Genomic DNA, 26,820 nt, shown 5'->3' on the forward strand with positions numbered 1-26,820 from the left:
TAAATTTCAGTGAGCTTTATTTAACACAATTTTCCAAATCGTATCCAATAATCATGACATCCTTTAAACTTAAGTCCGTTGTAAAATTAGCTCCACTGAAAAATCTGCCAATTAAATAACGACCAAATTTCCATCAAATAAAAATATAAACTCAGGCTTTAAATTCTTCACTTAAATTTGGCAACTTTTTAAATAAAGGTGTACTCCACTTGAACATTTGGAGAAAAAAAAAATCCAAATTTAAGGACAACTTTTTTTCAAACCTTTTTATACCCATTACCATAACTTTGGATTTTTAGATCATATCTTCCTGTTTTCGTAATGCCCAAAGGCTCCTTTCCCCATGTTTATTTTACTGATGCACAAGTTTTGAAAGAAATCCCTAACGGACTCCTCTCACATCCTCCTTCAGATGGGACGGCCAAATTGTTCACATAAGATGTGTTATCATAAATGTGTTAGAACTATTGAGGATGGACATGTGCATCAGGGCAGCAATATCACTAATTTTCCCACCCAACAAATTTTTTAAAAAAAGACCTTAAAGAATGAGACAATTTAGTTTCACAAACTATCCAATTAGTCACCCAATCTTGGGCAAGATGCTCTTGTCTCAGCCTTTAAGATTCTCAAAATGGCAGCCACTGGCATCAAAGGTAGCAATGCACTAAATCTTTAAGGATTCTTGATTTTAGCCTTGAAAGCAATTGCTGTGGCGATTACTGCCAGTGGGCTGACAAGAAACAGACAGCTGCCAAGTGCCTGTACAATGAGATCCCTGTTCACTCAACTAATGCTTAATTTAATTTGGATATTTTTAACAAACAGCCCTCCTACCCAAACATTAAGCCAAAACAGCCAAATTAGATGTGCAAGTATTTAGGGGACAACAATAGAACTGAGCGAACAGGGATCACAGTTCTTACCAATGAGAAATAAAATGTAAGTCTTCAACCTGTCAACATTGCCAGTTATTCTTTTTAAAAGAGCTTAAAGTAAATGTTCAATAACACTTCTCATTGATTAGAACAGTTAAGAGAGCATCTCACCATAACAAAGGGGACCTCATTTGCATAAAGGTTTCCACTGAACAAGTGGTCAGGGGACCTTAATGCAAAATAAGGTTGTCATGTTGCATAAATATGCACCAAAAAAAAAAAAACGTAACCCCAAGACATCAAAGCAATAAAGGGCAGAGAAATAAGCCATAAACTCAGTTTGAGGTGCCCATGTTTCGTTTTTTTTAAACAAGCAGTCCGACTAACAGTAATTTCGTAATCCTTCATGCCCATTCCCCCTACGTGCCAATATATTTTTTTTTAATGTTCTGCACCACCATATACACTTCTCTCATCTGGGCATCATGAGTGTACAAAAGCAGTGCAGTCAGTGTTATTGCCTGAACCCAGGTCTCTGTGCCTTAGGTGCAGCCCAACCTGCTCAGGTTGTTTTAAGTGAGGCATCTTTTGTTAGCTGGCTTTACTAAAGACGGCTAACTTGCAATGCACAGAGAATGAATTCCTGCTACATTTTAAGTCAGATGTTTCATTTTGATGCATTCGGCAGACATTGTTCAAAAGGGGGGAAATAAATCCACCGCTTCCTCAACATTTGTGAAATAATGTAGCTGTGCCTAAAGAGCACATAGATCAACGTAACAGCTAATACTTCCCCCAGAAAACAAATTCTCTGCCAATTCAGCTGCACTGCAGCACGTAGTACTACTACATGATAGAATATTATGTGCTCTTCCAATTACAACACTCACTTTAACTGGAGATTTTAGAGAGTGTCCCAAGAGTCAGTTTCACAAGTTAAGGCTGGCGACAAAGAATTCATTACTCAAATGCACAAGCTTAACAAAGCCATCTGTCTAGACTGAACACTTGTTAACACTGGTAGCAGGAGAATAAGGGCAAAAATTTAAACAATCTTTGTATAAGTGCGGCTTTTAAGAATTTCACTCACCAACGAATTCGCAGGGGCTTAAAGATTATCAGTGATGAACTCTGCCTCCAAAAACATTTCATGCACAAGGTCATTTAAATGTTTTAGATTCTAATAAATTCTGCAATTTCTAAAATTATAAATAAATTCACAAGCCAATATTGCAGATCAAACAAACTGGCAGTTAAGGAAACAGTCTCCAGTGCTAACAAGAGAGAAGGGGTGAAAAAAGCTTTTCAATTTGTCAGCCAGCCTTTTGAACTTGTTTAAAACAATCTTAAAATGAAGGTATATACACAAGGTGAAAGGTGCACCCTACATGTCGGCTGCACATCTTGCAAAATTAAGTATGGCCAACCATAGGAAGGTGAAACACAGGACAAAAAGAAAAAAGCATTCTCTACACTTAAACTCCACCGAAACAGGAATCCTCATGACTCATGGTGTTGAGAGGCTGCTAATTCATTTTTAGTGTTCTGATGCTGAAGACAGAGGAAAGGGTTTGGGTCTTTTAGAAGCACACGCTTCTTCACGAGCAACAGGACAGTCTGGCTGTCTCTTGGAAAAAATCCAGCATCTCTGTCCATGGAAAATCCAAGTTTGTCCTCATTTATCAGCCAGACTCAAGTGCAGCTAAGCCAGCAACCAGCCTCCCTCCTAATTATCTCCATTCCTTGCAAACTGATGACCCAACCAAAAAACAGTTATGAATTCACCTATGTGGTCGTTAAAATAAATTAGTGTGACAAGTTTTCAATTAGGTGAACGTGTGTGGTATGAAGTGAGCAAGATGGCTGATAATGAAGGGTTATTACTTTAGAACGAGTTGAACTGCTTGTTAAGGCACTTGATACAAATTTGTTAAAATTTCCAAAATAAAACGAGAAGAATGGAGGGGGGACATATATAGCGGTCTGTTGGTGCTGGCTTTGTTTCATTGTGGGATATGAATAGTCACGATGTGCACTGATATATTTTCCACTTGGTCCCATGCTTTCCTCCCGGTGCTTATGTCTTCAGGGTGGGGTGGTGCAGCACAGAGCCTTATAAACAAGGCAAATGAGTTCTTCCGAAACGCGTCCATTAAATACAAATTCCTTATGGTGGCATCCAAAAAAAAGGAAGGACAGACAAACTGTACATAAAAAAAAGAAAAGAAAAAAAAAAAAACTCCAAGATGGGCGGGGTGGGGTACAAAAAGGTACAAAGGGGAATGGAGGATGGACTGATCTGGGGAGAGAGAAGAATGAAATTAAGTTAGACCAGATTGTATTCAAGTAGCCAATTAGCTCAAGCTTCTTTTACATTAGTACTCCTAATTGTTATTACAGAATTGTCAAAAGTATTCAAATCATAGACCATTTATAAAGATGGACGAGTCTCTGCTTCCTCCAAAGTACACGCAGCAGCGAACAGGGCTGGAGCCGTGGTATCAAGGTCTCACCCATAAACCTGGGCCAACTCAACTGAGCAGTGCTCAGCTGTCCATCATGACGTGAAATCCCCTTTCTATAGCGTCAAATAACTGACTAAAACCAAACTTACCAGAAAAATTAACACTTGAAAACCGAGACCAAGACAAGACCAAGACTTTTAGGGGCTGAGAGCAGTCAAGACCAAGACCAGTTCCCTGCATTGCATGGCACGCAATAAAATGTGAAACGAGATCATAGGTAATTCTCAAAGTGATCTGAAAGAGCTACTTTCCCATTAAAAAACACCCACATAAACACTAAGAGCTGAAATCAACGTAAGCATCGCAGGTAGGGGTGACAGTCTTTAATTAGGGTTATTGGTTGCATTTAAAGCAATAAGTTTTACTTCAAATCAAAGTTAGGATGTTAAGAAATCAGACAATGCAAGAGCAATTTATTGATATTCCCAAAGTTATGGTCTTGATATAAAATCCCAAGTCCTCAATGTCCGAGACAAGACCGAGTACAAAGGCGGTCGAGTCTGAGATGAGACCAAGATCATCAAAAAGTGGTCTTAAGACCAGTCTCGAGTACTACAACACTACTATATACACACACATACATAAATTTTCTATTTAGGTTAATTCAAGATTGGTATGACGACATGTGTCAAGACAAAAAGTACTATTGAAGCTCAACACAGGTACGGTATTTTACTTAATGTTACACTTTTCAGCATCTGCTACATTACCCAATAACCACCTAACTTATCCAACTACATTTAAGTTGGTCTAGAGATGTCTCTAGAAATGCCGATCCAAGCATCACCACAACTAGGGCTGAACATTTTGGGGAAAAATCTTGTGATTTTTCTGCCAGATACTGCGATTATTATTATTTATTTATTATATGTTTAGCTAGTTCAATATTTACTGCCAGTCTATTATTGACAGAAGCTTCATCAAGCAGCACAGAGCAGATGAACAGAGAGAATCCGGTCGAATTTCAAAATAAAATACCCTGTGAAGACTCCTGATCGTATATCAACAGTTAAAACAGACTTGACAAAAGGCTACTTAACCATGGTACAAATCAAGGACAACTGAACAAATCAACAATGTCTGAATAACTTATTCTGAAATGCTCGATGTGGGATGTGAAGCTGTGCAGAGAGCAGGACATAACTGGTTCACAGAGAGCCGTTATCCGTAGTTGAAGCACACAAAATGACAAGTCAGCAACACGTCGACAACATAGGTCAGACTAAGCGCTCCACTGCTGAAACACTTCAGTGCGAGTTGACGCCGGACAAAACCGCCGCCTGTGTCGGTTTGGCTGACACCATTATCCCACACATTTTCCTCTAGTTTCGTTTGTTGTTGTTGTTAAGTGTACATGCCCTGTGCCAACTCGTGAGCAGTAACAGGAGGCACATGGCGCTTGTGGTTGGCGAGCAAGTCTGTCACACAAGGACAACTGAATGAATTTGTAACTGCTGTTTAAAACTAGTCAGATGCCTGTATAATTCACCTACATTTTTAATCAGCTAGTCAGGTTCTTTCAAATCGCAATTTCAATTTGAAAACTATTGACCTTTCAGCTCTAATCAGAACTGCCTAAAGTAAACAGTCAAACAGAACACTCTTCAAAGTGACAAATGATGTCCCTCTTGCAGTTTGTAGTGATTGAGTGTCTGGCTCAAGGACCCTTGAGGTCAAACAGCTTCTATTGGGCGAGGCTTGAACACAACCTTTCAAGCTGAAAAACTGCAGCTTTGTAACAGCTGTATTAGAAGGGCAGTTTTAGATTGGCTGGAGTTATTGCTCATTATCTTAGGTCTATCCTGTCTTACAGCACTGAAGACTGCTTTTGATAGATATAAAAATAGAGCTATATATATTTTTAAGCCAACAGACACACATGGGCAACTTAACTAAGGAGGAAAAGCACCATTTAAGTAATGGCATTTAGTTGTTGCAGTAAGCTATACCAGTGACCTCGCATGCCCAATAACCGAGCACTAGCACAGCAAAATGTAATGCCTGCCATTAGCCTAATTTTAAAATTTCTTGCATTGCACACTGTTAAGATATTACAGTTATATTTACATCAAAAAGAAAATAGTTAAGTCATCCTGAAATAGGAAGTACTTGTGCACATTGGCCATCTTGTGTTTACTCACTGGCTCATGGCTTGACTTCTTCACCACTCTCACTGTGGTACTCTGCCACATATAGGCTCTTGTCAATGATGCCAGGGATGGGCTTGATCTCTGTTCCAAGCTGCTCCTCAATCCCCTTCAGGTTGAAGCGATCATCGTAAGTGATGAGGTTGATGGCAAGACCCAAGTGTCCAAAGCGGCCTGGATATTGAGGATGTGAAGGTTACAATTAAGGTTTCATCGTTGTCTGCTACCTAAAATAAGTCTGTGTACAAGAAAACAGGCTGAATATGGGCTCTTACCAGATCTACCAATGCGATGAAGGTATGTTTCTCCCAGCTTGGGAAAGTCAAAATTGATCACAACATTCACAGCTTGAATGTCAATTCCTCTTGTGAAGAGGTCTAGAGAAAATAAAGCAAGACATCAAAACCTATACATCTGAAACAAAATGTTAACTATGTGCAGAATAAGAACTTCATGAACACAAGCTTTACTTTATTTACAACCCACATGAGTCACTAAAAACTAAAAGATGTGAAAAAAAAATTATATATACACACAGAGTTCTGTTCGCCACCACCCACACAAAATACATGGACTTGTCCGTGGAGCAAATCAAGTCTAACCAGCAAAGCACCACAAAAGTAGGTGCAAGTATGTGCCATCACAATTATGCAGAGTGTGAGTCTCACTTTCATTTCACTCTTTAAAACTCACATCATGGGAACAAAACCATCCCATTACTAAAACCAAGAGTGCACACTAAATGAAAGCCGTTTGGTGTGCTCCCACAGGCAACATGAGCTTGTTGTGTCTAACTGTGGCACCTCATTTTTCCTTTAATCAGCGTCATCAGGCTGGTAAGCTAAACTTATAAAAATGTTTCCACTGTTCCATCATTAGGTGGGTAATTCCAGTAAAGTCACCAGATTTCGATAAGATCTCTCTAATCTTTCAGTTAAAGACATTTACCTGCCAAGCTGTAATATAACAGCTGCCAATATGACAACAGTGCTGTTCATACAGTTAGTCATATTGTATATACACTGTATACCTACCTCAAGTCATTACTCCTGCACAAAATACTTATTTATTCCAGCATCTTTTGAACTATGCTTCATTGCACATGTATATCACATCCACCTCTGACATGTACATACTCCTGCATCCTTTGCACTCTGACCAAAAACAAAATGGGCATATTGACAAATCGTGCAGTGAGCATAGTGTGTATATTTGTGTTGTCTACACTAAAGTCTGTGTCCAATTTTATATTTTTGTATGAGTAAGCACATCGTGAGCAATACACAATCCAGAGCCAAATTCCTCATTTGTGTACACATTCCTGGCAAAAAAGCTGATTCTGTAAATGCACACTAAAGGCTCTCAGGTCTTTGAGTAGACACTGACTAACCACCTGAGTGACTTAGGCTTCACACATGAGCCATACTCACTGCTGCGCTAAACAGAGTCAGTACCATAAGCTCAGCTCAATGGTGATGTATCACAATGTAACTTTTAAGCAAGAACTCAGATTCACCCTGAAGGAGCCAATAAGGGCTTCTTTAATTTATAAGGGCTTTAATTTGACTGGACACCCTTCGAAAAGTCAGTAGCTAATAGGGTTGACATTCAAATCATTTTAACTATAAGCTCAATGGTAAAGTTTCAAAATCTGAGTAGTGTGCATCACCATTCTACATTGGAAACAATGGCTTAAGCTGGAGCAGAGTAAGTCTGGTGGTGTGAGGTTTCTCACAAAGCTGCCGTTTTCAACAGACCAGCTTCCTGAGTATTTCACAGTTTGCTTTGTTATATTTAGCAGACACACATGCACAGGGCTCTTCCACTTACCAGTGCAGACGAGATTCCGGCAGAGGCCGTTTCTGAAGTCGTGGAACACACGGTTGCGATGCTCCTGAAGAGCAGAAAAGACAAAACGGCATTCACACGCTACATTTGCTTACATGTAAGCATCTACCTCACATAAAGACAACAATTTACAGTAGCATGTCATGTTAACCTATGAAGTAGATTCTGCAGTAAAATATATTTGCTTTAGAAAACCACCATGTTAGTGAGTATGTAGCTCTAATAATATGGTCTGTGAAACAATATTTTATACTCAGTTATAAGCCAAGCCATAAAACCAGGCTATAATGTGAAAATATTGAATGTATTCAAGGCAGCCTATAACTGTTGATGATAAATAATAAGGTATAGTGCAAACACTGTTTGTACATGTTGTCCAGTTACCCAGGTGTCAACAGGACTGTTTCTCATCAAGGAAAAACTGGCAGTGACAGCAACACTCCAGAAATAGAGCATTGGCGTGACCTGTTGCAGCACATCAAGTAGAGGCACATGCACATCTACTCGATGTGCCACTTTAATGCACACCGAAAGTAATAGTAGCAGCTGTTCTGGCATGCATCCATCGCCACCTGTATATTTTGGTCTTAAAGTTGGTATTTCTGGAGGCAGTACTTTGAGCTGACCTGTCTCATCTTGGCATGAATGTAGAAACATGAATAACCAAGCTGGGAGATCTTCTTGGCAAGGAGCTCAACTCTCTGAGACGAGTTGCAGAAGATGATAGACTGGTTGATCTGGAGCTGGAGAATAAAATTGTGAATACCAACATCAGTAAATCCCGGTGAAATGTTTAAGTTGTGAGGTATCCAGCCATTTGTATCCAATAAGACATTTCTAATACTAAACGCAACACGAAATGTTAATACCCTTTATACAACAGTATTTATGACACCATCCCTGCTCAAAGTTTGGAAAGCCACCATTAGTTTTAAAAGCCTGCAGTCAAGTTACAGTGCTGTTTTCAACTGAAATTAATTAAAACAGGATAATGAAGTTCAGAAAGGCAACACTTACCCTAGAGAACAAGGTGTTAAGGCAATGGACTTTTTGCCTTTCAGTTACGTAAGCGTAATATTGAGTCACACCCTTCAGTGTAAGCTCCTCCATCAGGTTGATCTCATAGGGTTTCTGCAGGTGTGCATTCTACAAAGTGGGTGAAGACACAAGTTGTTATATCAAGTTATAGATTTATCAAGCACTATTTGTTTATCAGCTAATAAAAAAAAATAAATAAAAGGAAACAAGTACTTAAATCAAATATGGAGAAAAAGCGTACCATAAACTTCTGCACGCTGAGAGGAAAGGTTGCAGAATAAAGTAGAATCTGCCTCTGTTTGGCCAGGAAACCCAACATCTCCTCCATCATAACCACAAAGTCCTGAGACAGGAGCTTGTCAGCCTGTTGAGCAGAGTGACATGGGGGAAAGACACATTGAGGGCTGTCTCAAGCGGCTGCTTAAATTCTGAACAGGGTTGGGCGAATATATCTGCAATAGTTGTATTGGCCAAGTTCTCATTTTATTAGGCTAATTTAAGAGTCTACCTCCGAAGAACGTGTGAGAGCAGCTGCTCAGCAACAGACTCATTCAGCGAGATAACCCAGCAGCAGCAACAGCATGTAGAGCCAGAATATTTCCCCATCTATCTTAGTCAATTCAATCATAATCGCCCAACCCTATGTTTATTTAGAAAAGGCAACATGGATCAAATGGAATTAAAAAATTAACTCACTTCATCAAGCACAATCATCTGCACTTGACTGACTTTGGCCACTCCTTTCTTGATGAGGTCTAAAATCCTCCCAGGAGTGGCAATGATCACGTGTACTGTAAAATAAATTATATTTAATAAATAAATGTAACATACAGGATTTACCCTAAATAGAAGGCGGTCTTGGCTGACCACTAACAAAATGCATAGCTTTAGGTGTAGTATGACAATGTAAAAGGATCATGTCTATCATTTTGGCAATATACAGTTGCTGATGACTGCAGCATAGAAAGCTGTATCCAATACTTTACTCAGTCACAGAGCAATGTTTTGATTTGCTACCATGTTTAAACCATCAACCCCCCTTGTCTGCCAATAATTTAGCTGTATAATCAGGGGGATTGGAAAGAACAAACTGATGGTATTCATTAGATAGTCATCAGGACACATTTCTGATAGTCCATATTAAACAAAGTAGTTACTTTAGTACTTTAGACAAGAAATGAAAATTCACCTCATTGTGGTTTTGTGATGAGGTTAATAAGTTATAAATTATATTAAGTTATAAAAAAGGCAGCAATAATGCATCTAAATTTTTAAAGTTTACCTGTTTCATCAAGTCTCATGATGTCATCACGTAGGTTGGTTCCACCTGTGGTTGCCATTACCTTCACTCCACCCATGTGTTTGCTGACCTGGATACATATTTGGCTTACTTGCAGAGCCAGTTCTCTGGTGGGCACAATGACCACAGCTGGAAAACCAAACACAATCTTGTGATAAGAGTACTCGCACATTTTTTAAAGCTGAGCCAGTTTAGGCTTAATTTGGACACATGAACAAAACTTTTCCAAACCAATAAAACAATCAAATCATAAGAATTAGAGATCGGAACTGCATGGAAGAGTCACACCATGTTCCAAAAGACACATTTCCAAAAAAACACTTTTCAGTCTAGTACCCTTGAAACCCGTACCTAAACCCTAAGTCTTTTTTTTGCGTTTCCACTGCAGACAAGACTCTTACATGTAGGAGGGGTTGTTACCGGATGGCAATACGTGTGTGTACTAATGACAGTGAACAAAAGGAACATCTGAGCCTCGATCCTTCATGGAGCCGACTTGTGCACATTTATTTTAAGAACTAAATAGAAATTATTTTGCGTGGAGTGTTTTTAGAGTCTGTCGCCATCGATGGATATTTAAAAATGGCAGGTTTGTGCACAGAAAAGTGACGATTCTGTCGACCTATCAATGGACTGCAGTGTTTCAAGCGCCACCTGTCCTGGGCCAGTGTGCTAGGTACTTCAGAGAGGTCACAAAAAAAACAAGACAAACGGAGTGGTTCTATTGGTACCATCCACAACATTGCCAATGGAAACAAAAATAACCATTTTAATGTGAAACAGACTGAACTCATTGGCAGAAACGTGGCTAAAGACGCATTGATTAGTGTTAGGGGTTAGGTTTTTATTTAGGAATTAAATACAGTGCCAACAGAAATCTGTTTAATAAATGTTCAATTACTCTATTTTCATCTTAATATTCTATTTATGGTCACAGAAGACAAAGAACACCAGCAAATATTTAAATTTAAGAGGCTGAAAACAGAATTGACATTTTGCTTGAAAAACTTATTAAAGACTAAAAGCTTAAAATAGCCTGTTAATTTTCTGTCTATTAACTGATTAATTTATGCAGTGTTTCATCTCTACATTCAACTAATGGTGTGACTAAGTACCACAACAATAGCTGTAAATCATTATCAGTGGTAGATATTGATTTTATTCGCATTCTGTCATGTTACATTCCATCACAACTCAGAGTGAGTTAAGCGTCAATCTGACATTTACTGTGAGCAACAAAGTCACCTTGTATGCAGTCCTTCTTCAAGTCAATGCGTTCAAGTAAGGGAATGAGGTAGGCTCCACTCTTTCCCGTGCCATTCTTGGCTCTGGCCAAGATATCCCTTCCTGACAGTGCAATGGGAATGCTTTCCTCCTGAGGGGGGAAGCAGCAATAGATTAATACACAATACTGCTTTTCTGCGTGGGTACCTGATCTAACAAAAGTTTGTTCACATGTAGAGCAACTGTATGAAAAGAAAATTATTGATATATAGACCCCGCTCATTGGCTCACAAATACCCCATTCAGGCTGCTGAGTGATATATGGGTCCAGCTGATCAAGATATTGATATCTTTAATGAAATAAGTGAAAACTTTGATCAGCTGGTGGTGCTCGGGGAAAGGTCAGGGGATGCCCAAAATTATTAAAATTTATGCTTTAGGGGTCATGAATGTCTATACAAACACTGCATGGCAATTTATCATGCCGAGATGGGAGATATTTCTGTCAAGACCAAAGCAGTGGATCAACTGACAGAGCCATGCCTCTCACAGAGCTAAAAATAGTTTCATTTCTTATTTGCTGCGTTGCCTCAGTCTAACTTAAATGATAGTATTTGATTGTAATTCAATACACTTTGTTAAGTTCAGCAAATATTCCCTCATGGTCTGCTAGCTCTCCATTTTGTGTGTGGTCTTGAGGGGAGGGGAAAAAAAACCAAAAGAAAAAAAACCCTCCTACACAGGCCTGGCACTGTAAATGGGAAAACAAAAGTGGTGTGGACTTTGCCACACAACATTGTTCCAGCAAATCAGCAACGTCAGTGCTCGTACACAGGAGTGATGGGGCATATGCCATAAGATCATAGCCAATTTTAAACCTGACAAATTTTTAACCCTTGAATACTAACTAGATTTTAAAGGTTTACACTACGTCACATTCATACACTGACGGCAGAGGTTAAGATGCCAACTGCTCATCAGAAACACAGTAACATTCATATACATTTACTGAAGCAACTTGGGGTTCAGTATCTTGCCCAAAGACGCTTCAACATGCAGACTGGAGGAGCCAGGGCTCAAGGTTAATCCTATCGTATGAAAACCCTGTACATTTTTATTTGAATGAGACCGTAGCTGTGTTCCCATTAACGTTTTTTTATGCACATTTTTAAGTATTGCATTAGAAAAGGTTGATGAAACTGCAAAATTCAAAGACAAAAAAATCAATTTTTCTCAGATGCTTGACCTTTAGGTCCTTGCGATTGGTTTAGTTTATGGTTGGCTAACTCTACTTCTTGTATATTACAGCCATGCATAACATCAACTATGCGTGGTGTAGCCTAGTTTATTTACTCCAAACCAGGATGGAAATGTGCATGATTCGCAGTCTGTTCTGCGACATTTCAAAAGTTTGCTTAAAATTCGCTTGACAATTGGATGGAAACATGGCTAGTAAAGTCATTTAATAAAAAGGTAGACTGCAATTGTTGACTGTTTAGTAAGAGTCGTATGTCACATGTTAATATAGGAATATATGTATCAAAAAAAATTTGCAATGTTGTAGGTACTACATTTACTGTCTCTTTAATCATCAAGAGATGTACTTCATCACAAATTCACCTTCTTGTCAAAAGGGATAAAATCTGAGTTGACTGAATGTACCTGGATTGGAGATGGCTTTTCCCAGCCCATCTCAAAGATTCCCATAAGCAGCTCCCTCTTTAGGCAATAATCTTCAAACTCGTTGCCTTTAGTTGAAGTCACATCCTGAAATAGTCGAAAAACAATAGATTAATGAACATTTGGTTCACCAGATTTAAACAGATCATGGATTATATCCCTGACCATGACAGTAGATGAGTTTGCCTTTTCTGGAGGTATTCTCCCCCACCCAATGTGTCACATTTGTGTACAGCGTCAGTATACAGCAGAAAGCAGCATGGACAGTGACAATGTTACAGTGGTTGCTGTGTGTAGACCACAGACTGTAAAAATAAGTTGTAACCATGGTGTTACTGTTTAACAGCACAGTAGTAGATCTGTCAGCTACAAAAAGAATGTAGAAACATTTTTTTTTAAACTATGCAATGTTAACACTTATCAGATTCTCACCTTCCAAGGCATAGCAGCAAAATATTATGTTACAACATAATAGTCTACACTTTATGGTAACATTATGAACAGTGACATAACTAGCAAAAGCACAAGTAAAAACAATTTTCTGCCATTTCTATTTCCAAACTGGATGACTTCCAGCTCAGTAAAAACAAAACTATTTTGTACCAACCGAAGTTTTCATCCTCATGTCTTTTGGGGGCAATTTCAAATTTTTCTTCCAGTCATCTCCAGGTCTGAGGAGGGTAAAGTTCTTGTAAGCAATAAGCATAACAGAGAATTGACAGTAATAATAGTTTGAACATGCAGAAAACATCAAGTCCAAATTCTTGGATTTCTAGAATAAAATAACTTACTTGATGACAGCGTTAGTTGTAGGGGCCAGCTGAGAATTACCATTGATTGCACCTTTCATCTGGTTAAGCTGCTGCTGTTGAGGGCCTCCTCCACCTCCACCTGGTGCTCCAGCAGGCTTTACTGAGCCTCTGAGCTGTCCATTCTGGTTTGACAAGCCCAAAATCACTGGGTTCTCTGTCCTGACTGTACTCATGTTTACTTGGTTTAACTTTTCTGTCCCAACAGCAGTGAAATCTCCAACAGCCTCTAGATGAAGCCAGTCCTCTCTCTGGACTACTCAAGATTGTCCTTCACTCTTGAGACTTCAATATTTATCCATACATAAATTGTTCAAATGCTTTGTCTCAGTAGGTTCCTCAACAATATTGTTGTTTGATAAATTCCTCTTCACTGTTTAGATACTTTCTAGGCTCCTATTTCTTTTCTAAATTAGGGCTTAGGATAGATGTGCCATTGTTATCTGGAAAATCACACACCAGGAGAATTTAGCTAGCTTTCAAGTACTGGCCGACTGTTTAGCTAGCCATCTTGTGTAGCTTAACTGAGCCGCTGCGTCCTTTCTCTGGTTTTTCCAACCCTGAAACATACAAGACACATTGTTACATTTAGCTAAGACGACAAAAACACATTACAATTGAATGACGATGTGTGACAAAAGACAATATGCTGTATTTGCAGGGTGGTGACGCTTGTCAAGTCGATAACTAGCGGATCGATAATTGTAGATGACTGGCCTAACGTCAAAAGTTAGCCGACACAGCGGCGGATGGTAACGTTAATAGTATTGAGGTAACCCTTGCTAAGACTATGGAAACAGCGTTGATAAACTGAAAGTCAAGCACATCCGCAGATTTTCTGTAACGTTACGGTTACCCAAGACTGTGCCGCTCGAGAAGTCTAGTGTGAAAATACCTGACTGACACGGGGAATTTATGTCCGTTTAACCCAACAACTAGAAGAAACTATAATACCCTTCTGCTAGCCACCGACATCTGTTTAACATGCACATGAAGCTTTAGCTTCATGCTAATGTTGTGCTGTTTCGGTAATCATCGTTCCGATGCCGGATTCAGACCGTTTTAACCCACTCGATATGTTTTAACGCCAATACACATAACGTTATTTGCAACCTTTCCAATGTTCGCATTAAGACAAAACTAGATATCCAGCATCAGCCAATATTAAGTTAGCTAACTTAGCCGAGGTGATTGCCGTGCTAGGTCTGCTAGCAAGCTAACATTAACTGGCAATCGATGACGAAATAACGTTAACAGTTAGCGCTAATTGTAAAAGTCACCACGAAATAATGGAGTATCTAGCGAAGAACTATCCATAATTAGAAATATATTAGATGTGCATGCGTTTACCTTGAATGCCTGAAATAACCGGTTCCCTGTGCGGTGTTAGTGAGGTGTACTCAATTTTTAGCTGACTGCGAAACAGTCTTGTCAACCAAACGTTCAAGATGGCTTCCAGTCGTATTTGAACCCGCCCCCATCTAACTAATCAGCTGATTTCATTTCAAATCAAGGGTTTACCTTACCAGGGTGTCCTCTCAAAATAATACTTTCAGAATATCTAAAGTTACTACATCCAGTTCACTGCATCTGTGGAGCCCGTGTCTTTCTCGGTATTGTGTGCCGTCTGTGTTCTCTTGACTCAAATGTACGTACATTCATCTACTTAGACTAGAAAAGAAGGTGAGATTTCTTGCAAAACCACAAGAAATATAGGCCCAGTGCCTACATGTGCAGCACCCACACCTCAAAGTGGCTGAAGTAGGCTAGGTGTGTATTGCTGCAAGATAATAAATATTACAGAAACGTACTTTATCACTCAACTGCTCCATATCATACCATAACTAGGCTTATAAGGCCTACATAAAAATTACAATGGTAAAGCATTTAGATATTTTCAACAGCAGAGTAGCTCTGCATCAAGCACATGTGAACAATTAGGGGGGTTGTTTTTTTGTAGTTTTATAATGGGAATGCTTTCAAAAAGTGACATAGCAGATTTATTGACACTATGGGTCAGATGGAACACTGGAATCAGTAGGCCTATGAAACATATACAGCCGTATATATATATATATATATCTATGTAAAGTAGTTTTGAACCTTTAACCATTTAACCAGAGGTCATATCACTGACAGCTTTTTATTTTTTTTTTCAGGAATGACCAGTTCACATATTCAAACCACAGTCTGATTTGCTGGCCATGGAGCAGCTCAAGGGCTCCTTCATGGCTTTCTCCACCTAAATTTATCCGGCAAACCAACTACCTACAGTAGCAATTTAGACTTTGTGTTTGGATGATGTTTATGGTATACTATCACCAGCGTATTCGTATTGTCATGGCTGAATATTATATTCAGATAAGATTTGCAAGGGTGTGGTTGTTGCTAGGCATTCCCAAATAAGTCTGACCAATTCAGTATAATTGCCTTATGCTTGTCAAAAGCTAGAATATATTGTGGACTGCAGTTACTTAGGCTTGCATGAGTGCTCTTGCATGCTTACTGTTGAAAGTCTGGTAATGGATCTTTTGACTGTTTTGACTTCATGTTTCCATCAAGCGCACCCCCAACAAAGAAATCAGTCAAGACAAATATAGAAGAACAAGCACTAACAGGAAGTACAAGCACATTTCTCTATGACAGTGTAAGCTATACATTCAAGCAAGCAAGATTCACCGGAATGGCTATAACATACTTGGTGTTTGAGGTAAGACATACTAATTGTTGAAGTGAATGGTTAATTGCTTTAGATGTTCTGTAGAACTACTATCTCCGATGGGTCTTTGTCAGTATATATAGCGAGTCACATTATGTTCTAAATTTAATTTTAGATATTCAAATGTGGCACCTATATGTGTTTAATTTGTCTGTTGTTCTATAACCTTAAAATAAATTCTTACTGTCATTTAGTCTGTGGTAAAAACAATTTTAACTGCTAGTGGACATGTTTAAGTAGCTACAATCTACTGTTTAAGTCAGTATAGGATAACTCTTAAACATTTTCTAAACCTCAGCTGCATCATGTTGGCATTTTAAAGCAAGAAATTTTAAGATTACAAGCAACACGTAGCTGCTTCCTATGATTCAACAATGTTTAAATTGTTACAAAGTTGAGAAACATAATTCATAAACTACAATGAATTACTGAACTGTAAACAGATGTGGTTTAGTTACATTGGGTGTCTGCTGCTTCTTTCCTTTTGACTCACTAGGGAAATAAGCAAGGAAGAAAATTACTGTAACACATCCTACTGTAAGTTTTAGAGAGTACACTAGCATGATATATTCCATTTTTCTAATAACATGCTTCAAATAGCTTGCAATTAATTTATCGTCACTGATATAATGGGTAAAAATAATTTAATTTAACAGAACACTAATGCAATATCTGTGATTATTTTCATGTCCTTAAGCACAAAATATTATCTGATTATCTACATTGTTTGAAATTTTTTTTCAAATGAATGAAATTGATCATTGTAGAGGAAATTACATTACAAAATCATGTTTAAACATTGTGATATAAAAACAGGTTATTGAATACATGTAAATTTCATGTAAACTAGTTTATATAATTTAAACTTTAAAGTTTTGTTTCATGGAACAGAATTTACAGTGAATTAACATTTATGTTTATAAGAATGGAAATTGACATATAGGAAAAGTTTCATGAAAATATCTAAATCAATAAAAATGTACTCTATATTATGCAGACAAGTTACATGAATATACGGGAGTAGCTGCTGCTAATACTATTTAGTTTACTATTCGGCCTCAGTTACTTATTTCTCTTCATGTAGTCCCAGACAGACTCAATGATTAGGGGGAAGTGTGATTACTATTTATTCATTAATTTACAGCCAAAATAGGATGTTTTGCCCCAAAACATCTCCTAGTTATTATAATGGGGAAGTGAAAGACATCTGGTCTATTCAGTGTTTCCTGCTTAACAATATGAATCAGAAAACCGTAGAGAATAAATAACAAAAAGCTACTCAAGCTTATGTAATATTTCATTTCTCTTTTCATTGTGAAATACTATTTTATATATCAGCCAAATCTAGTGTGTACAATTGTGTTATATTCCACAGCACACAAAGTGATTCTCGAACTGTGATGAGGTAAATTAAATTAACATTTCCCCGCTTTATATTTTTACAGCCGTCAAGCAGCGAAGGACCTGTGAACTTGACAGACTATGAGAACTATACAGACGACTCTACAGTAGAGTTTGATTGTCCTCAAAATGAGATGGGCCTCCAGACCTTTTATGATGTGTTCAAGCCGGTGCTTTATAGCTTGATCTTCCTGCTGGGTGTGGCAGGGAATGGCCTGATGATAACAGTCCTCCTGAGACGTCGGCACCTCCTGCGTATCACTGAGATCTACCTACTGCACCTTGCCCTGGCTGACCTCATGCTCCTTTTTACATTTCCTTTCGAAGCAGTTGACAGTGCCATTGGTTGGGTGTTCGGGGAGATTCTCTGCAAGCTGATACAAGGGATGAAACATCTTAACCTCCTTTGTGGGAGTTTCCTTTTAGCTTGCATTGGGTTTGATCGGTATTTGGCTATTGTTCATGCTATACCTAGTATGCAAAGTCGACGTCCGAGAACAGTTCACCTAACATGCATTTTATTATGGCTGGTCTGTCTAGGTTTATCAATTCCCAATGTTGTGTTTCTGAGCGAGATAAAGGGTGCCTGCTCATATCATCATTTTGGTATTCATGCAAACAACTGGGTTTTGACCATGAGATTATTTGATCATATGTGCTTTTTCCTACCTCTGGCTGTCATGAGCTATTGTTACACAGCAGTGGTTGTAACTTTGTGCCACAGTCAGAAGAGCCAAGCAAAGCAAGGAGCAATTCGACTGGCTTTACTAGTCACTCTTGTATTTTGCTTCTGTTGGCTACCATATAATGTCACCTTAGTGGTAACAACTATCGTAGACCTGAAATTTCTCACACTTAACAGCTGCAGATCCTACAGTCAACTGATAGTAGCCTATGATGTGACAAAGAGTCTGGGTTTCGCACACTGTTGCCTGAACCCTTTCTTATATGCCTTTGTTGGGATGCGGTTTCGCAATGAGCTAATACGGCTACTTTGTCATTTGGGCTGCGGCCGTGTTTGTATGCCTTTCATCAGAGGTCAGGGTCACAGTCGCCCCTCCATTTCAGATGGAGCAACAACCACCAGCAATATTCTCATCTAATAAACTGTTACACAGTGTCAGCTGTAATTAAAATGCTTCTATGCTGTTCTACACTATTTTGTTTGTACTGATGGAAAATGTTATAATTTGATTAGATATTCTTACAATACAGTACCCATTGCTACTTTGATTGCATTTAAAATGTGTTTTATTTACCCAGTCAAATCTTTTTTTATTGTTGGCCGAAATCTGTTTTAGCTTGTATTTTAGCAACTGTTAACTGAATTTCATTTATTTTTTTATTTTAAATAAAGCTTTCCATATATCATACATCAACTGTGTCCCCTTGTCACTGCACAACAATGATGGACAACACAATAACCAAAACCACATTAGAGATCAATATTATTCTATTTTTAGACTTCTATTAAAACGGTTATACAGAACAACTGCAAACAATCACAAATTGCATCTTATATACAGCAAGTGTAGTGTGTGTGCATGTATGTATATATATACGCACACACATACACACACATATATATATATATATATATACACCCCTTAGCATGAAATTAAACCATTATGATTTTAAAACAAATAGAAATTTGAGGCACTCCTCTCCTGACTGCCACTCTGTTCCCACAACAAATACACACATCTTTGAAATATACATATTTTACAGTATTTTTAGAAAATGGCTTGAGATTTGTTATTGAACTGTGTTGCAGTGCTTTTAAATATTACATTTTTAAAGTCAGTTGTAATCCAAAGTTTAAAGAGTATCACTGATTTATTATTTTTACAGTTACTCCTTTCAAACTGCAAGAATAACATAACAAAACTTGGAAACAATGGGAACCTAGTGGACCGGATTGTTTTCCTTTTTTTTTTTTTTTTTTTTTTTACAGTTTATGTGAGCTGGATTCAGAATGGCATATTGGCCATACCTCCGGGGCCATAGCCAATGGGACTGTCCAAAGACATTCCACGCTGTCTGAGAGACTGGGGGCCCATCATACCAGACTGTGGGTGGGAAGGGGCCATCATGGGTCCCTGAGGAGACATTAAAGGACCCTGGGGGCCAAAGGGATCCCCTGGAATTGACATGCTTCGCTGCTTAGCCTGCATCATCATAATGTTTTGCTGTGCCATCAGATTGTGTGGGTGCTGCTGGGAGGACATCATGCCTGGGTATGGATTGGAAGGATGGTGAAGAAGGCTGTTCGCCATCATGGCTTGCTGTTGCTGGAGTTGCTGCTGGGGCACCATGCTTGTCCTTCCCATCATATGTCCAGGGGGACACATGGGGCCCATGCCACCAGTAGAAACCATTCCCCTAGTGCCCCCCTGATGAATGCCCATGCTTTGACGTATTCCACCATGTGAAGGGTGAGGTGGCAGCTGCTGTTCAGCCATCATATTCTGTAGGTTTGCTAAGTGGGGGTTGGACGAAGGACCGCTGCTGTGGGGAGGGCCAGAAGAAGACAGATGTTTGAGGAGCTGCTGTGGAGTAGGCTGCTGGGATGGTGGCCCCTGATGTGGATTCTGATGTGGCTCACTCTTGGGAAAATATTGAAGAGTGCTACTGGGCTTGTCAGAAGGAATGATGCGGGAGAGATCAAACTCGGGGATCCCTGTGTGAGTGGGTCGTATGACTTCACTTAGATCTGGGCCATCCCCCATGGGCAAAGAGGCAAATGAGTCTGAGGGGTGAGAGGGGCGTTGGTGAGGATGACCTTTGCCAAGCATGTGTAATTGCTGAGGTGGCAAAATATCTTCATTAGACTGAGAGAAATTCTGTGACATTCCTCCAATAGGTGAGTGCATGGGCCCATGTGGTGGTGGCTGGATGCGAGGAAAACCAGCCATCTGGTTCTGAGATATAGGTGAGACATTGCAGGGCCCCATCCCATCAGGTGCACCTACACCCATCATGGCAGAATTCATGACAGGCATGCCCATGTGGTTTGGGGAAGAAAGCACAGATCCTGAGGCATCATGGGATAGGTGCTGCTGACCTTGGCTTACTAAACCCATTGGGCTTTGTGGATCACTGTGGGGACCAATGGAGCCCTGGGAGACAAGTATCTGGGAGGTCTGGGGGTTCCCCATGTTTCCTGGTGACAAAAGAAGGCAATAATGTTAATTGGACATCTATTCATATTTTCAAATAGCACTACTTTAATATGAGGGTTTAGGCTGAGAGGTTTTTCATAGGCAAAGCAACATAGATCTAAAAATTAACAAACTTCATTCATTCACCGATAGCAATGGGATATCACTGAACCGGAGCCATTCTACTACTTCCTTTTTGCATTCTGCCGAACTGTATAAGGTGTTTGTTGTTTACATACCTCCAATGCTGACACCAGATAGAAGCGGTCGATCTGGCAGCATCTCATCATCGGAAGTGGCAATTGTTTTGATTGCATCGTGGTAGAGAGGAGTAGAACTGGGCATGGCATACTTTGACATCTGAGACATGATGAGAGATAAAGGATTCTGAGATGGAGGGGCATCAGGGGAGGAAGTGAATGGCATACTAGGATTCATAGATCCTGGCTGGCTAATTGGAGTAGAGCTGGAACTTCTTGGGGGAAGTGACTGGCCTGCAAAGAATACAAAAAAAATACATTAACGTCATAGCAGTAAAAGAACAGAATTAATGATGAGCTGAGATGATTTTATCTTCTGAGTGTACCTGTCTCAGTAGAACTACTTCCTCCGTTGCCAACTACCTTCCCACTGGTTGGACCACCTGGACTTGGAAGAGCTGTTTTAGGAGACGCCCACCCCGGAGAGCCCACAGCCATGGCTGGGGACTTGAGTCGTCCAGGAGAGGCAGATGGAGAGTGCAACACAAGGTTGGAAGACCCCATTACCTGGGGAGACTTCATGGAAGAAGAAGAAGGAGTCCCAGCACCAGAAGTAGGGGGAAGAGGGGGGTGATGCCCTGCAGATGAGATCTGTGAGGGTGACTTCAGTCCAGGAGCAGAGGGGGAAGGTAGAAGAGGAGATGGCTCTTGGTTGAGGGATGGAGATTTGAGCTGATGAGGAGGAAGCACGGAAGGAGACGGTAGAGGGTTAACATTGATTGACAGGTCAGAGGAGTGCCTAGGACCGAGGTCCTGTCCCCTGAGGCTTCCAGTCATCGGCATATGACTAAGCCGTGATGTACTTCCCATTTGATTAGGACCTTGGTCAGGCCCAAACATCTCAGGGCCAGATTGTTGAAGATAGGACCTTTCCAACTGTCCTCCAGAGAAGGGACCTTGATTAGGAAACTGGAAGGGGCCATCAGGTACTGGGATCATTCCCTTACTTACTCCTCTTCCATTGTGTGAAGCCCTGATTCGTGAAATCTCTCCTGGGCTAAACATCTCACCCAAAGGCCCCCCTCCAGAAGGACCTCCTCGGAGCTTCTGAGATAGCATCATCTGCTGTTGTTGCTGAACATTCATCTGGTTCATGTTCAATGTGAGGTGGCTCCCCAGAGGAGAATCCACCAAGTCTCTCATCTGAGGACCCCCTCCAGGAGAACCCATAATATCCCTTGAGCCAGGAAAATCCATAGGATCACCTCGAGTGGAGGGTGGACCCCTACCCATTCCCAAATTGGGAAAGTCTGGGCCCCCAGGATTATCCATAATTCTTGAACCAAGGTTGCCCTGCTGCTGCTGTTTACCTAATCTGTCATGTTCAAACCTAGGAAGCACCTGCATCTGCCGTTTCTCCATGATGCGAAACATTTCCTCACGTGTTAACAGATGCTCTGGGTCACCTTGCAAGTGCTGAGGAGGTCCACTGGGGTAGCAACCATGAAAAGGACCTCCACCACCTATGTTGTTGGGCATATCATCTAGCCAAATCATTCCTGGCCTGGTGGGCCTTTGGGCTCCTAGACCCTCCACTGATAAAACACCGCCTGTACTACCAGGAAAACCCCCTCCGCCAGGTGGCCCTCTTTGCATCTGTCCCAGGAACCTTGGGCCACGGGGTCCCTCTTGGTGCATGTCTATCATTCGTGCATTTCCACCCATTCCTCCACCCATCATATTGCCAGGACCCCACTGCTGGTCTCCAGGCTTGCTGTGGTAGGGAGGAGGGGGTCCTCTCATCATCATGGGACCGCCATGCATGCTCATCTCAGTCATCATTCTAAAGTGCTGGGGATGTGTGGGGGGTTGCATATCTTGTTGTCGTCTCTTCTCTAGGTAGTATTCTTCTTGAAGTTTCCTCCACGCCATTTGCTCTGGGGTCAGCCCGTCTGGTCCAAGTAAGGGACCCATGTCAACCACAGGTGAAGACAGCTGGTGATGAGGGTGTTGTGGTAGGTTATGGTGAGAGTCCATTTGAGGGCTTTCAAGGGCAGGTCCACCAAGGGACTGTGTCTGAGAAATTATGGACTGAAGGGGTTCTTCATATTTCTTCATCCCACCCATCGGAGCCAAGGCTGACGATAGCATATTACTGCTACTGCAATTTCCACAGTTATTAGTACCACTGTCACTGTCGTCATGAATACCACTCCTATCAGTATTGTTGTTATTATTTAGGTTGGAGGAGTTATTACTAGCATTGTTGTTGGAGCCTCCTGTGTCTACATTGCCTCCACTTGCCCCACTGCGTAGAAGCAGCCTCTCTATGTCTCTCAGTGTCTGTAAAGAGCGCTCCCTGTGTTCCAGCTGCTCTTTGGAAAGACCATCTGTGTTCCCTGGGCCACTCCTCTGGCCTGCATCACTCTGTAGGTGTGCAGATAGGATTGAGGGACTCCCTGAGGGGGAAACAGTAGCAACAGGAAGAGTCATACCCCCTGCACCCTCTCTATCTCCATTTCCTGTGACTGGGACCGCAGGTGTGGCCATGCCTCCTCCCTCTGACCTATGGGCAACAATGCTGTTATTGCTGGAGGCTCCGCCAGGTCTGGTCTGAGAGGATTCATTATCGGAGTGTCCTGTTGATGACGGTGTCCCTGCAGGATGCAGTGGGCCTCCAACTCCTACAGAGGCTGGGCGTGGAGTTCCACTTTGGGATTTAGGGGTACCTGTGGGTGGAGAGCTGCTGGAGTTTATCTTCTCAGATAGGTTAGGAAGCTTCCCTGATGGGTGGCCCTGTGGCAGCCAAAGGAGAAAAAGAAACATGTTCAGGCTATTAAAATACCATTACTACTACTACTACTACTACATTATTCTTATTTTTTGTAGCAATAGTTGTAGTTACATTATATAGTACAGTATATTGTCTATTATTTAATTTTTTAACACCAAAACACATTGTGCACTTCGCTTTCTCAGTAAGTATTCACAGTAGTATGAAAACCGGAACAAAAAGGAGACAAAAATAGCTACACAAATCATCGTTCCCACATACTTTGCAGCTGTGGAAACACTTTTACTCCCCTGAGGTTTAACAGGTTTAAGACAAACCTGACATTTTGTTTAATTTGCCACTGAGCTGTGGATGTCTGACCTGCTCCAACTTGGTGCGTGGTACATTTTGCTGGTGAAATAGAAGGATGGAATCAGCCTGTCCTTTCATTACTGCCTCTGCAGCACTGTCAAACAAAGCAATATTACAAATTAAATGCAGTTACATAATAAAGTGTTAAACTGCAAAGCTAATCAAAATCTACAAAGAGACTTAATTTTGATTCTCCACTTCTAATATGAAAAATTCACTTGCATGGCAGGCCTATAAATAGTTCTCACCTGTTGGCTAGGCTGGTTGTGAAAACATACACCACTTGCTGTGACGGCTGAGGTGGCTCTGCCTTTAGCCCTGGTCCCACACCACATCCCATCACAGGACCTCCAGGTTCAGTCATGGAACCTGTAGACAGGCGATCAGAGAGGCCCTGGATAGGACCTGCCAGCCCACGCTCTCCTGACAAAAATGAGCAGCACACTGTATTAATTTGTCTAAAGTGGTATCTTGGTTTGTAATTATAATACCAGTACATAATTTTGGCTACAACATCTAAACACTAGATGGAGCTAAAACACATACAGTATAAAGTCAATTCACTGGAAAAGTTACCCAAAACTGGCATCCTTTTCCTTTCAGTGCGTGTGCAGAATATGTAAATATACCTTTAACCAAACTGAGGCATGGCAGGGGATTTCTATATGTAATTCATGCAGCCTTCACAGTTGGGGTCACATTGACACTACTGTTACTGAGGACTGTGTTACATTCAGACAACAGCAAGTGGCAACTTATTTCCCTTCTTTGGAGGTAGACAGACTCACGGTGGGTCGCAGCGTGTGGCTTGTCTTCATCTTCTTCTGTGTCGGGTCCAGAACACCATTCATCTCCACTATATGGCTGTTTCTTCTCCAGAACACAGCGCCGCTTACTGCGCATAACACCCTCTAGAGGATAATACACACACACACACACACACACACACACACACACACACACACACACACACACACGTGTCCCTTTAAACGGTATTACCAATGTTGTATCATTCACTACACACACTGTTTTAATGTGGTTTGCCTAAAATCTGAACAGTCTGATAACAGAATCACTTCAAAACAATAATCAAATGGTCTTTGTTAAAAGCTACATCATAAAGTCATATTATCCAAATGTACCATAGTCATGTCATGTAAAATTAGGGATTATGTTAACCAGAGCTACAGCATGTCTGTGAGCCAAATTCTGGAAGCTTATAAAAAGGTGAAACTCAGGTTAGTGAGACCATGCTTAAACCATCCCCTGCTGCTGTGACCACACATGCATTCTCATTCTTGTCCTGTCATAGGATAAGCTGATATAAAGCCCTAAACAACAACAAACAAAATTGACATACATGCAAATTTTCTCTTTTTGCCTCTGCAAAAGATGAAACATTAGAAAATAGTGAAATAAACTGAGTTGACTTTAAATGTTTCTTAAATTTACTTAAATATCTAAAACATTACAAAACAGAATTATCAAATATAGAGGTAAAATTAAACAGCAATTATTTGCAGTTCTGTTCATCTCTGTATTGGTTTTCTTTTCTTTTCGCAACAATATACCATGCTTACTAATCACATTTGCAGATGCAATGTTTTGAAAAGCATGTGCTGAGCCTTCTCACATGGTGCAATTACGATTTTGTGGATGCACAGGCTGCTGTGCGCCAGTGTGTGAAAACGGCTGCAACAAATACGTAGCAGCTTTAACATTTCCAGAAGGTAAACTGCAGTAGAAGAGGCGGAACCAACTTCTGACAAGAAATAAAACGGTGGTTTTAAACAGTCAAATGGAAAATGGTGACAGAAAAGAAAAGTACATGGGCAATGTCCCTGATTACTGTCACATATTTAGATAAGCTTTTTCAAGGTTCATTACTCAACATCCATATGCCAATAAAGACATCAGATGAGCTTGGATAACCACTAAAGTCTGTGAATGTACAGTAAATAAGTTTGGAGTGACAATACAGAGAAAAGAACAGCAGAGGGAGAACTGCTACCATGATACAGAGAAGCAATATGAAAAGAACTGAACTCTAGTCTTCTGTGAATGTTTTTATACATTTTTGTTGTCAGCTTCCGTTTACAGACTATTTGTCTCTGGCTCTCTACAGGTTTCCAGGTTTGGTGGCGGAGTGATCTGAGTAGAGGAGGGAGGCTTGTGTTTCATTTAAATGCACTTTTGTTTTTCTACATGCAGTTACATCACAGGGAATGAGACAGAAAGCAAGAGACCAAAGTTGTGTGGATGGTGTGTATGTATGTCTGTGCGGGTGGAGGGGGTAGGTCAAATTAAGCCAGAAGGTATTTCCCTTCAAATGATCCACCCTATCCTTCATTCTCTCTCACTTTCAGCCTCTGTCGTTCTTTTGTGTTGGAACTACGCCTCTCCTTGTGTGTGTGTCAAGGTGCGTGCAAGTATGTCTGTGTGCTTTAATGTGTGTTATGTTTTTGAAGAGGACGTTCAAGTCATGTACAGGAAGCCCAGATGAGTTTCACAAAATCACATCTGCATCTCGTCATCTGCAGTCAAAAGCTCACGTGACCGCACAAACACTTAAATAAGCAACAGCAAACAAATGCAAATCAAACATTTTGTACTGAAGCACCTGAACACGTGTTTACAGACACTCACAAAAAAGAATTTTAAAGTTTTCCCACTCACTCATTGTCCCCTAATTTAATAACCTCTCTAGGCTTACAAAATTTTTGCTACCTCATGACCTGTCTCTTT

General features: G+C 40.4%; 3 protein-coding genes across 18 annotated transcripts in view; 1 reads left to right on the forward strand and 2 right to left on the reverse strand.

Annotated features, from left to right (window-relative positions):
• ddx6 (DEAD (Asp-Glu-Ala-Asp) box helicase 6) lies at positions 1-15,100 on the reverse strand. 4 transcript variants are annotated; one of them, XM_046074450.1, is made up of 14 exons: positions 14,971-15,100; positions 13,432-14,009; positions 13,248-13,311; positions 12,623-12,727; positions 10,982-11,111; positions 9,719-9,865; positions 9,133-9,227; positions 8,678-8,800; positions 8,416-8,544; positions 8,025-8,141; positions 7,381-7,444; positions 5,826-5,927; positions 5,545-5,724; positions 1-3,177 (listed from the first exon to the last, which is right to left on the reverse strand). In XM_046074450.1, the coding sequence occupies exons 2-13, from the start codon at positions 13,623-13,625 to the stop codon at positions 5,549-5,551; spliced, it is 1,446 nt and encodes a 481-aa protein (XP_045930406.1). In that variant the 5' UTR covers positions 13,626-14,009; positions 14,971-15,100; the 3' UTR covers positions 1-3,177; positions 5,545-5,548. The 4 variants fall into 4 exon arrangements, with proteins under 4 accessions (XP_045930406.1, XP_045930405.1, XP_045930408.1 ...); XM_046074449.1 differs by lacking the exon at positions 14,971-15,100 and adding an exon at positions 14,800-14,953; XM_046074452.1 differs by lacking the exon at positions 14,971-15,100 and adding an exon at positions 14,404-14,575.
• Positions 14,018-18,936, forward strand: LOC123986277 (C-X-C chemokine receptor type 5). 12 transcript variants are annotated; one of them, XM_046074466.1, is made up of 4 exons: positions 14,241-15,132; positions 15,609-16,159; positions 16,665-16,705; positions 17,614-18,936. In XM_046074466.1, exon 4 carries the CDS (start codon positions 17,704-17,706, stop codon positions 18,670-18,672), a length of 969 nt encoding a protein of 322 aa, XP_045930422.1. In that variant the 5' UTR covers positions 14,241-15,132; positions 15,609-16,159; positions 16,665-16,705; positions 17,614-17,703; the 3' UTR covers positions 18,673-18,936. The 12 variants fall into 12 exon arrangements, with proteins under 12 accessions (XP_045930410.1, XP_045930414.1, XP_045930422.1 ...); XM_046074462.1 differs by lacking the exon at positions 16,665-16,705 and having other exon boundaries at positions 15,609-15,759; positions 16,012-16,159; XM_046074454.1 differs by lacking the exons at positions 14,241-15,132; positions 16,665-16,705 and adding an exon at positions 14,018-14,221 and having other exon boundaries at positions 16,012-16,159.
• The window catches only part of bcl9l (bcl9 like), a 26,224-nt gene continuing 18,297 nt past the window's right edge, over positions 18,894-26,820 (reverse strand). The window contains exons 4-9 of one of the 2 annotated variants that reach the window (XM_046074447.1): positions 24,864-24,986; positions 24,324-24,495; positions 24,085-24,169; positions 21,317-23,726; positions 20,970-21,224; positions 18,894-20,732 (exon numbers count right to left, since the gene is read on the reverse strand). In XM_046074447.1, the coding sequence (XP_045930403.1) occupies positions 19,540-20,732; positions 20,970-21,224; positions 21,317-23,726; positions 24,085-24,169; positions 24,324-24,495; positions 24,864-24,986 (4,238 nt within the window). In that variant the 3' untranslated portion in view covers positions 18,894-19,539. Of the gene's footprint in view, positions 20,733-20,969; positions 21,225-21,316; positions 23,727-24,084; positions 24,170-24,323; positions 24,499-24,863; positions 24,987-26,820 lie in introns of both variants that reach the window. The other variant, XM_046074446.1, reaches the window with a different exon arrangement.

This window comes from Micropterus dolomieu, linkage group LG17 (genome assembly GCF_021292245.1).
Source record: "Micropterus dolomieu isolate WLL.071019.BEF.003 ecotype Adirondacks linkage group LG17, ASM2129224v1, whole genome shotgun sequence".
Classification (NCBI taxonomy): domain Eukaryota; kingdom Metazoa; phylum Chordata; class Actinopteri; order Centrarchiformes; family Centrarchidae; genus Micropterus; species Micropterus dolomieu.